A 12,122-nucleotide genomic window follows, 5' to 3' on the forward strand; every position below is an offset into this window, starting at 1 on the left:
AGGTTATTTAGCGTCGATGAAATTGGTGATAGCGAGATGATATTTGGCGAGATGAGGCCGAGGATTCGCCAGAGATTACCTTGCATTCACATTACAGTTGGGGAAAACCTCGGAAAAAACCCAACCAGGTTATCAGCCCAAGCGGGGATCGAACCCGTGCCCAAACGCAACTTCAGACCGGCAGGCAATTGCCTTAACCGACTGAGCCACGCCGGTGGCTGATTAGGTCTTGTCAAATCAGTTTCTAACTTTGAAATGAACTTACTCTAGTTACTTCTATGACGTTTTGTAACTTCTCTTTTGGCTACTGCTTTTTTATGTTTATAATTTATCTCATCTTCAATTTTACCTGTGTTTAGAAATCATTTACGTTAATATTTCATAATATAATTAATGATCCATATGTTCCTTCTTAAAAGCAGCATGTTGAAGCTGCATACTACTTTGCCATCTTAGATGCAGAGATCACTATAACAAGTAATCATGGAAATTCTTGAGTTATCGCTAATGACTGAGTATTTGAATACAGCACTATGTCAGCAAGCAAGTGTTGTTAACTTGCAGGAAATGAAGGTCTTGCTAATTTTTGTTTTCAAGTTCACTAAATATTAAATCATGAAGACACATATTTAATAACAATAAGAATCACTGTTACAATATTAGAGTTCAAAGCTCACAAAGTACTGCAGGTAAAAACAGAGACAATAAGAGCAAGCTAGATTCCAGGTATAGACGTACTTTTTTCTAAGGCGTAGTCCCAAATGTGACTGAGAAGTGCCATATTTAACAATGCTGTTTAATATGTTTGCCATTGTAGATTTATCCATACCAACTGGTGGATTCTCATACAAAACAAAACATGTATCCATAAGATCTGTAAAACGTAAGACACAAATCAATTAAATTACATATTTACAGTTAATCCTCAAAATATATACAGTATACCGACACCTAATTCAATATATAAAAATTTGCAAAGACAACATCTGATATTTTAAAAGCCAAAGATTTATTGTGAAGAAGAGAACTTAACAGAAAGATAACAAACATTAGTAGAAAACACACAAATCCACAAGAGACACAACACGAAATCAGAACACATAAAACTCCATAAATTAAATCCTGAACAATAACTTATAGAGACAGGTCCTTATCTACTGGAGTCATCATACCAATGGTGCAGTGAATGAGATGTGACTTGGTTGTTGATTCCCTTTTGAGAGTAAAAGCAAAGTGAGAGGAAATTGGATACAAACAGTGACAAAGGTAAACAAAAGTAACTTAGTTCTTGTTATTTATTGTAAATATTTAGAGGTCTGATCAAAAAGTATCCAATCAATGATCGTTGGGGGGGAGGGGGGGGGAACCTAGCTTACTTTTCGCATTCACACTCTAAACCCCTTTGAAGCACGCCCTTCTAATTTCACAGACTTCTCGCTGTTGTCATTCCCCTGTTCAAAGCACTTTCCAAAGTCAATTTCCGAGTTTGTTAGCAAGATCCTCATTATGTTTGTCTATCATACAAAATTGGAAGAAGCACATATGTGCAACTCAACGAAGCTCCGGCAGCCATTTAACTGAAGTTCCCTTCCATACATAATGACATTAAGTGTGCTTCAAAATAATAATAATTAAATAAATGAAGCTCTTTCATTTATACAAACTGTTACATTTTAAAAGTATGATACTCTTATTGACAGAAGCTTTATTAGTAAGAGCAAAATACTCACCATTCCAATCTTCAGAATTAATATCACCCCAGTATTTCCTAACTGTCAATACAGTCTGTAGAATTAATAAATACGTGCAGCCAAAATACCTGCAGAGGCATCTGTCATTTAAAACTCGCAATATGTAACACTGTACAGTTGAACATTTTAACTTTGGGGAAGAACCTGCATAGAAAGAAATATTATTGCCCATAACTAAACAAACCAAAAACAACTGGAAATCATTACAAAAAAAAAAAAAAAAGTATTTATTAAAATAAATTTTATGAATTACAGGAATGACAATTAAATATACAAGTAAAAATTTCTGTCAAATTTAGGTTCATTAATACAGTAAAACCTCGCTAGTCTGAACCAATTGGGACCAAGGCCTGTTCGGATTAAGTGGGGTGCAGGAATGGAAGCAGGGAAACCATGTATTATCCTCTCTCCACCCTTCACTGTCCCCATCTTCGTCAAGATTATCTGTTCTTCATCAGAAAAAGATGGCATTATCACAAAGTGTAGAAAACAAGGCCTAATTCATCCACTAATGATAAAGTAAGTTGTGATATATATTGTGACAGCCGCGTGAGATTCGATCTCACGACCAGCAGAAGGAAGTGCAAGGTCGGCCGTGATGGGCAGGTTGCGCGCGCATCTGCTTCCTGGGGCATGTGCTGTGGGGAGAAAGGGGAAAGAGCTACCGCGGGAGAGTAGAGAGGGGAGCAGCAGCGTGACAGATTATTCTGGAAACTGAATCGTCTAGTGACGGAAACGACCAGAGATCGAAGGCTCGCGAAGTGTTGCCTAGCAAATAAAAGGAAACCAGCCTTCGAGAGGAGTCAGACAGTCAGTCAGTCAGTAAGTCAGTGTTGTTATAGTCAGTGGAGAGCAAGCCAGCCAGTCTTGTGTACCGGAGTTCGACTTGAGTATGTGTCCGCAACTGCGTGAGCAACCGAAGACCTGAGTTCGAGTGCAATGGACCGCAGCTGGAGGGACCTGAGTTCGAAGTTCAGTGGACTGTCTCTAAGGTCTGGGGTTCGAGATACTGTGAACTCGAGTGACTGAGCTAGAAGAGCTGTGAACTGAGAACTGACAGTTCTGATTTGTAAATAGTGCTCTGTGAACATTAGTTAAAATTAACAGTTCATTGTTGTTCTCAATAATCCAAGTAAATTGTCATTGTCGTCTGTGGAGTGCAATAACGAATACTGTGTTGAGTGCAAATCCCATTGTTGACGGGAATAGAATTAAATTGTAGAAAGTGAAGAGTTATTGTTGTGAAAATAAAACTACATTATTGTTTTTTAATTTAAAGTTACAATATTGTACATTTTGAGTCTCTAAATACTGTAGCATTCAATTGATTGAATTTCAGTTCAAATACTTTTTTTTTTCCATGTTCGGATTATCTGGAATTTCAGATTAGCGGGGTTTTACTGCACCACGTGCATGCTCACATACATGAATGCATGCATGCACACGATCCACTGGTAGTTTGGAAATTAGTACCATTTTATAATTAAAAGATAATCAGTAAAGATTTTTAACTTGCTGTTATGAGCTTGCTCATAGATGTCACTAGTGCCAAGAAGCATAGACCACTTAGTTAAACTTCAACTTATTCACCAATGTACATGACAGCTGGTTATTTCTATTTTTATATATGGACTATGTTTATTGCAAATACTCACCTTTTACTGCCTTCGTAACCAGTTTATCAATAAGAGCTGAACATTTTATTTTTACATTCTCTCGATTTGTTAGAGATGATGCAGACTGAGCTTTTTGCTCATCAGATCTGAATCGTTCTGCTTCCTGAAATCAAGCATGTTGATTGTTTGAAAGTAATCTCTGAAACAACGTGAATTTAAGCCTTTAAAGCAATTTCGGTTCACTTTCACTTCTTGTTGTAAATCCCTTGTGTTTCTTCTACTATCACGAAATAACACACTCTATCTCTTGCCATAAAAGTTAACGATACATATGGAAGTATTTATCGTCATGTAGCATGTTTAGCATTGCTAGTTTAGATTATGTTGGCTGGGTTAACTTCAGATAAGAATTTAATTTAAAGTGTAGTAACCAAATGTTCTACATAAATATCTGTATCTTTTTCCTTTTTTATTTTTTTATTTGGTATATGATTACTAATATTATCATACTTCCATTACAGTGTCCCATATTAACATTTTACATTTGGTTTTTGCAGTTATATTGCCAGACTCCAAAGCAGCTATTCTATCAATAGTCTCTAAACACACACCTTCATCTCAAACAGCAGAAATAACTAAAATGCTCTCTCAATTAATATCACTCAATAAAAGAATTGTATTCCAATGGATACCATCCCATTGTGGAATCCTGGGAAACGAGAATGCGGATGCTTTAGCAAAGAAGGGCAGCACTGCTACTTACAGACCTGTTACTAAATCTACATATTACTCTGTGAAAAGATTTATTAAATTTACATACTTAGACTTCAACAAACAAAATTTGATAACACAATCCCAAGGGAAAAAATGGAACTCTCTGCATCATAATCCACAGTTAATTCCCGATTTACCACGAAAATCGTCTGTAACTGCATTTAGATTGGCAATGGGCCATGATTGTTTGGCCAAACACCTGCATAGAATTGGGATATATCAGTCCCCTAACTGCCCATTGTTCAACTCAAACCAAGAAATGGATTCGGAACACCTCAAAATCTGTGCTTCAGTGGCTGACCATGATAATAACTTAGAAAAATATTGGAGTGCAAGAGGTCAAATGACTTTATTGTCAAACGCCTGGCATTAGAAAACAACAACAACATATTGTCATATTTTTCTAGGTTTAAATTAAAATTAAATATATCTCTTAGTTTCTGGATTGCCTGTAGAAACCCATTTTGCATTTTCAATTTACTGCATCTGAATTGGTAGCTTGTCCAGTATGTGTCATGTGGTAACCTCATCATTTTTTCATTACTGTATTGTTACCCTAGTTAATTTCCGACTCTCCCTCATATTGGAGTGAAAATTCAATCCTATTGATTTGTGAGCACACTTTCGATCAAAGTAAGAGTCAATTCTGTATTACATTACAGTTAACAAAACTAACAAAAAATTACTACATTTGGTTCCACATTAAAGAGACACTTTAAATAAAATGTTAAAATGGTTTATACCCTCAAAATCAGCTCATGTACAGAAGAGAACAATTTATCCCAAGTCAATTCATCATTCTTGGCTCTGTTTAAAAGTAGTATGGCTCTTGGATCATCCAGAAGGACTGACAGTCGCTCCATCGCCTTCTATAATAAAAAAAAACGCAGAAATACTAACAGAAGCACTAGTAAACTGTATTACCTGTCTATAAAAAAAAAAGCACATTACCATAAAATAAATATATTTTTCATTACAAAAGTAAACAAAGTTAAAAGAGAGAGAGAGAGAGAAACTCATCCGGCCTTAATTAAGGATGACCATGAGGATCCGGAAATGAATAGCAAACAAATACAATTAATTAAATATGAATAGTGTTGTAAAAATAAAGTGTAATAATTAAAAATAAACATGCCAAGAAAGAAAGTACTATCACAAATATAACTACAAAGCAAGAACTCAAAAAATAAAATACTTACTTACTTACAAATGGCTTTTAAGGAACTCGGAGGTTCATTGCCGCCCTCACATAAGCCCGCCAGCGGTCCCTATCCTGTGCAAGATTAATCCAGTCTCTATCATCATACGCCACCTCCCTCAAATCCATTTTCATATTATCCTCCCATCTACGTCTCGGCCTCCCTAAAGGTCTTTTTCCCTCCGGTCTCCCAATTAACACTCTAGCCTATATGCATACTGGATTCTCCCATAAATAAAATACAAAAGGAAAAAGCAATTAAAAAATGAAACAAAGAAAGCAATACAAAAAACAAGTAAATGCAGAAAGAAAAAGCGTAAAAGAGAGAAGGAAAAAAAACAGACGAAAAAAGGAAGAAAATGAAAATTGATAAAAAGAATGAAGAAAAAAAGAAATAAGAAACAAGGATATAAAGAGAAGAAGAATAATTAAAAATGAGGGAAAAGGGAAAGGAAGAAAATAAAGCTAAAGAAAAAAAATAATAAGAAAAATAGAGAAAGACAGTAAGAAGCAAGAAAATAAATAATAGGAAAAAAGAACAAGAAAGAAAAGTGAAGGGAGAAAAAAGGAAAGGAAGGAAGAAACAAGAAAATAAGAGAAAAAGGAAATACACAAAGAAAGATAAAGAAAAGAAAAAATCCAATGCCTCCCAAATTTATTCTATCTTTTATCAATCTGCCTTTTGTCTTAAAGTTCCCGAAAATTTATCAGGCGGACAAGTAAAGTGATACTCGTAACTGCAATGAAGATCTCGAGATCTTACTACACAATACTCACCTTCCTATCTGTGATTTTACTCGAATCACAGTTTCTGGAACACTCCAATAAATCATTCTGAATGGCAGCCATCGTTCCAAAATTTCTGTAAATAATATATTATTTTGGAATTACTTACATAATAATATTTTTTTATTCCTTGGTTTTAGGAAAATATATTTAAGTCATTTTGTACAAAATGTTACATTCTGAATAAATATTTCCCAGAGAGTGTGAAGGACAAAATTCAGCACTAAAGTAATTGCAACTAAACCACACGTGTTTCTTCAGAGGTATTAAATAATGTAACAAATGACAGTTTTCAGTACGATTGGTATAACAGAAAGTTAAAATAGTAACAGTAATATCAGAAAATGTTCCAGTAAATATACATCTACGTATTAAGAGAAAGACAGGGCAATTATCTTTTATTTAATTATTATTTGAAGCTAGGGTTACTATAATGAGGTATTAAAGACATGAAAAACCGTAGACTAACACGCTCCAACAGAAAAATTTGAAATCTTTGTTTCATCAGTGGGGTATAATATGGCTGTTTCGTATTCAGTAAACCCAAAAGCCCAAAAGTAACACCTCATTAAAAAATTTGGCTTCAGCTGGCCCAGCTGACAGCACTCTGTGAGGAGGTTATAATTAGGAAAACAGTATTTTTGGAGCCGATGTAAAGGTGCTGGACCCCAGTGAGGTATAGTAGCCTGACAGTGGGGAAGTCGAACTCTCACAATGAGTGCCAGAAGCAGCAATACCGAATGAGTAGCATCCAATCTCCTTACTTACTTACTGGCTTTTAAGGAACCCGGAGGTTCATTGCCGCCCTCACATAAGCCTGCCATTGGTCCCTATCCTGAGCAAGATTAATCCAGTCTCTACCATCATATCCCACCTCCCTCAAATCCATTTTAATATTATCTTTCCATCTACGTCTCGGCCTCCCCAAAGGTCTTTTTCCCTCCGGCCTCCCAACTAACACTTTATATGCATTTCTGGATTCGCCCATATGTGCTACATGTCCTGCCCATCAAAAACGTCTGGATTTTATGTTCCTAATTATGTCAGGTGAAGAATACAATGCGTGAAGCTCTGCGTTGTATAACTTTCTCCATTCTCCTGTAACTTCATCCCTCTTAGCCCCAAATATTTTCCTAAGAACCTTATTCTCAAACACCCTTAATCTCTGTTCCTCTCTCAAAGTGAGAGTCCAAGTTTCACAACCATACAGAACAACCGTAATATAACTGTTTTATAAATTCTAACTTTCAGATTTTTTGACAGAAGACTAGATGACAAAAGCTTCTCAACCGAATAATAACACGCATTTCCCATATTTATTCTGCGTTTAATTTCCTCCCGAGTGTCATTTATATTTGTTACTGTTGCTCCAAGATATTTGAATCTTTCCACCTCTTCGAAAGATAAATCTCCAATTTTTATAGTTCCATTTCGTACAATATTCTGGTCACGAGACATAATCATAGACTTAGTCTTTTCGGGATTTACTTCCAACCCTATCACTTTACTTGCTTCAACTAGAATTTCCGCGTTTTCCCTAATCGTTTGTGGATTTTCTCCTAGCATATTCACGTCGTCCGCATAGACAAGAAGCTGATGTAACCCATTCAACTCCAAACCCTGTCTATTATCCTGAACTTTCCTAATGGCATATTCTACTTCATGAAAATGCTTTATTTTTAATTTTCTACCATTAGAAATAACATTAATAGAAGACAATGAAAATAAATTAAATCCTGCTCTCAAAAACTATCTAGGCATATTATGCTTTTTACTAAATAGGCCTACATGAATTCTGTTATTTAGGTAGTACTTGGGCTAGTATTTTTTTATATAGTTATAGGCTAGGGACTACCTATGTTCAAGGGTGTATATGTAGGCCAACTTGTAGACTGCAAGTTCTTCTTCTATGTAATTACGATTTTTTGTATTTCAGTTGCCCTTGGATACATGTAGGCCTAGAACTGAATTCTTAAACTGTAGGCCCGGTGAAACGAGCGTTAATAGGTAACAGAGAAATTAGTGTATGAAAAAGTTATTTAAAGAAATGACAACATATCAGCTGTAAAATATTAATACAACAAAGTATATATGGTGAAGAAGATAAAATGTTATTCTTTCACACGAATAAACCACTTGTTTGAACATTTAAGAAAAGGCAGTAAAATATAAACAACAGTCCATAAATAACTTACAGTAAGTAACTAATTACCTGTTACAACAAACTATGTTCGCTGTTATTCCACGTTATATTATATTTGGTCAGTATTAGACGATTAAATTCATTTAACAAAACTCGATCCAAACACGTTGCTAGTGCTACCGGTAAGAGTTTCAACAGGTAGTACAGGTACACATAAAATGACATTGATCAGTGAAATGTAAATACATTTTTAACATTTCGGGGCTATTTTACAAACAGTGGCACAAATATAACTCTAATTAGATCATAAAAAGCACTTAGCATTGTAAATTAGAAACATGTCTTTTCACAAACAAAACCGCCATTACTAGTATGTCAGAGTGACAACTTTATCATACAATTTTACTTATACCGGCACTCAAAAAGCAAAATATCTCATATGCTTATTATTTTAAAAATGAAATGAACACCACATATAAAATATTTTTATAGTAATTCCTACTCACTTCACTTTATGTGATTCGGGTTCCGCATATTGCGGATAGATGGCAGGACTGTGATCCATTTTCAAGTTGCACACCACTTCAGCGGGCCACGTTATGCATGATGTGTATCTGTGATGAAGGTGAGGAAGGGAGAAGGGGAAACCCGGTGTCGGCACGTAGCCTACTCATGTCGAATAGCACCAAGGGGGCCGCTAGGCTTAACGTTCCCATCCAACGGACGAATCACCATCAACTTAGAAGTTGTGCACCGCCATCTCTCCTAGTCCCGAGGTAGAAATTTTATATGAAAATCTCTGACCCCGCCGGGCCCGGAAATCGAACCCGGACTGGCTAGTCTGGAGGCAGACTCGCTACGACAGAGCTAACTCGGCGGACCTGCTACGACTACATACCGTATATACGAGGCGCATCCAGAAAGTAAGTTTCCCTATTTAAAAAAAAAAGAACGCACACTTTCAGGAAAACATTTATTGGCAACAGGTACAGCAATGTTTCAGCTATTTTTCAACATATCCACCATCAGAATTGAGACACTTGTATCGTGGGATCAACTTTTGTATCCCTCTGTTGTAGAACTCTGCCGCCTGTGAATGGAACCAGTGTGTGACAGACGTCTTCAGCTCTTCGTCGTTGCCAAAACGCTCACCGGAGGACAGGAATTTCTTGAGGAGGGAGGGAGGGAGAGAGAGAGCGAGAGATGTTCGGCCCATAGGCCTGACAGAGCTGCCGATAGATTTCAATTGGCGCAATGCTTTGTCCATTAAAGTACTTTATCACCGATCGAACCTCGCAGGCGGCAGGAGAAGGAATAAGAGCTTCCATTTCGGACCACTGCTGCCATGCTACTGGCACCAGGCGGGACCTGTCCGGCTGGTATATGATTGATACGTCATAGATCTGTTACGCATGCGCAATTGACACGGCTAATTACGTTTACTTTCATGGGGAAAAAATCGGGAAACTTACTTTCTGGATGCGCCTCGTACTATAAAAAAATACTGTACAACATTTCCTATCTCCTCTAAGTCTAGTCGAAAGTGGGAGTTGCTGTGCATTATGAACCCACAATAGGTGCACTGTAGCTAATCGGCGATGTATGCAATGGAGGGGGAAAGGAACTGGCCACCCTACCCATTATCTCCTGGCCTAGTTGCCTCATAAGTGGTGCCTTTTGGCATCATTTGTCAGATTCGGACCTGTCTTCGGACAGTTGACTAAACAACAATAGGTGCACTGAATAACGCAAGAGAAATAATACAAACTTGGTTGTGCGAAGTGTGAAAACTACGGAATTGAATCTCCAAGTTGAGACAAAAGTGAAACTGACCATTAATAATTGACGGAGTTTATTATACAATAAGAAAAGTGCAGGAAATAAGTTAGATGCAGTGGCCAAAGGCATAAAATGAACTTGAAAAAACCTATCCCTAAGATCATACATCATGAAGACAGGTACCCCTAGGCTTTTCCACAGATAAGAGAACGTACCAGTTGAGACATCCCACGAGGATCATCGAAGCAACGGAGAACAAACGTGGGCGCAAGTTATCAGGCGAGCCCTAGAAAGGAGAAACTGATCATAGACACAACCTCGGCAGACACAGAAATGATCAGAATCATTGTAGAGCCTGATGATAACTTATGTTGACTACACCATGTAACAAACGAAGAAAAAATAGCAAGATACCGTACATGATAAATCGTGAACTACGTATCAGAGAACACAGCATTCGAATAATACGAAAGTGGAGAATACTACAGGTCCTTCGAAGTCAGTGTGTTCTTCGACATAATAGAGATAGTATAATTATATCCGCCCACAAACAAGCACGGAAATACAATAGATAAGATAATGTTGGCAGTGTCTAACACAGAAGAGGCAGAAAATACCGTGAATGCAGAGCTTACAAACCGAATATGAAGGCGTCCAAAGTTCTCAGTGTCGAAGTGCACAAACACAACAGATCAGATCTAAGCCACCAGTGTAGCTCAGTCAGCTGAGGCACTTGTCTGCTGATCCGGAGTTACTCTCGGGGGTGTGTTCGATTCCCGCTTGGGCTGATTACCTGGTTGGATTTTTCCGAGGTTTTCCCCATTCGTAAGGCGAGTGTTAGGTAATCTATGGCGAATTTTCGGCCTCATCTCATCAAATATAATCTCACCATCACCGCTAAATAACCGAGTAGTTGATAGAGCGTCGTTAAATAGCCAACTAAAAAACAACAGGCCTTATTTTAAAAGGAAAAAACCTGCAATAGCTACCTACATCTCATGAAACAAGAAGGCCTGTGGACTTAAGCCACGCCCCCATATGGAAACACATCTTTGTTAAAGACTGGATGCCACAAAAACGGAAAACCAATATAGACTCTCAACACACATTAGTATGTATTAGCGCAAATCCAACCAACATTACAGAGCTACAGCTCAGAAGCAAACCTGTCTTCGGAAACTTAAACTTGAACCGAATATAGCGCCTGTAATGCATGATGCTATATACCACATCGAAGTATATCATCAAAGCTGATAGGGTAGGGCTACTCCAAAGTGATCTAATAAGCCTGCAATATTCTTACGAGTTCTCGTCCACACCTGTGGAGTAACGGTCAGCACGTCTGGCCGCGAAACCAGGTGGCCCGGGTTCGATTCCCAGTAGGGACAAGTTACCTGGGTGAGGTTTTTTCGGGGTTTTCCCTCAACCCTATGTGAGCAAATGCTGGGTACCTTTCGGTGCTGGACCCCGGACTCATTTCACCGGCATTATCACCTTCAAATCGGTTGGGGCAAGTTACCTAGTTGAGGTTTCTTCCGGGGTTTTCCCTCAACCCAATATGAGCAAATGCTGAGTAATTATCGGTGCTGGACCCCGGACACATCTCACCGGTATTATCACCATTGCCGGCCCGGATGGCTCAAGTAGTAGGGGCACGGCATGTCTCTATCGCTTGGTCCGAAGGGTTGTGGGTTCGAGTCCCGCCTCGGGCATGGGTGTTGTGTTTGTATTAGTGTAAGTAAAACAAAGGAAACAAATGAAAACGAAAACAGAGATAACTTTGGTAAAAGGCCTCTGGCCAGTCTAAATTTTTAAGGAAAAAAAAAAAAAAGTTCTGTTTTTCTGTGTGGTTGTTTATTTACAACTGTTAGTTTGTTGCACGCACCACATATTGTTGAGCATGAAGGAAATCTTGCTCGATCATGTCTGTTACCAAACTCTCTTCATGCTGGTCATCAACGAAACTGTTAGTTCTTATTAAACACTCTATGAAAAATATACTGTTGTATCAATCACCTACACGCAGCTACAAAATTCTAACATCAATGTCTACCCAACAATGGTACTACATTCCT

At 37.7% G+C, this 12,122-nt stretch overlaps 1 protein-coding gene across 4 annotated transcripts in view; it reads right to left on the reverse strand.

Annotated features, from left to right (window-relative positions):
- Positions 1–10,333, reverse strand: part of tefu (Serine/threonine-protein kinase tefu) — a 99,133-nt gene extending 88,800 nt beyond the window's left edge. For 3 of the 4 annotated variants that reach the window (XM_069844036.1, XM_069844035.1, XM_069844033.1), the window contains exons 1-6: positions 8,338–8,581; positions 6,117–6,201; positions 4,885–5,010; positions 3,407–3,530; positions 1,731–1,895; positions 739–874 (exon numbers count right to left, since the gene is read on the reverse strand). In XM_069844036.1, coding sequence (XP_069700137.1) covers positions 739–874; positions 1,731–1,895; positions 3,407–3,530; positions 4,885–5,010; positions 6,117–6,188 — 623 coding nt within the window. In that variant the 5' untranslated portion in view covers positions 6,189–6,201; positions 8,338–8,581. Of the gene's footprint in view, positions 1–738; positions 875–1,730; positions 1,896–3,406; positions 3,531–4,884; positions 5,011–6,116; positions 6,202–8,337; positions 8,582–10,262 lie in introns of those variants that run through there. The other variant, XM_069844034.1, reaches the window with a different exon arrangement.
- Positions 10,334–12,122: the final 1,789 nt, after the last annotated feature.

This window comes from Periplaneta americana, chromosome 13, assembly GCF_040183065.1.
Source record: "Periplaneta americana isolate PAMFEO1 chromosome 13, P.americana_PAMFEO1_priV1, whole genome shotgun sequence".
Classification (NCBI taxonomy): Eukaryota; Metazoa; Arthropoda; class Insecta; order Blattodea; family Blattidae; genus Periplaneta; species Periplaneta americana.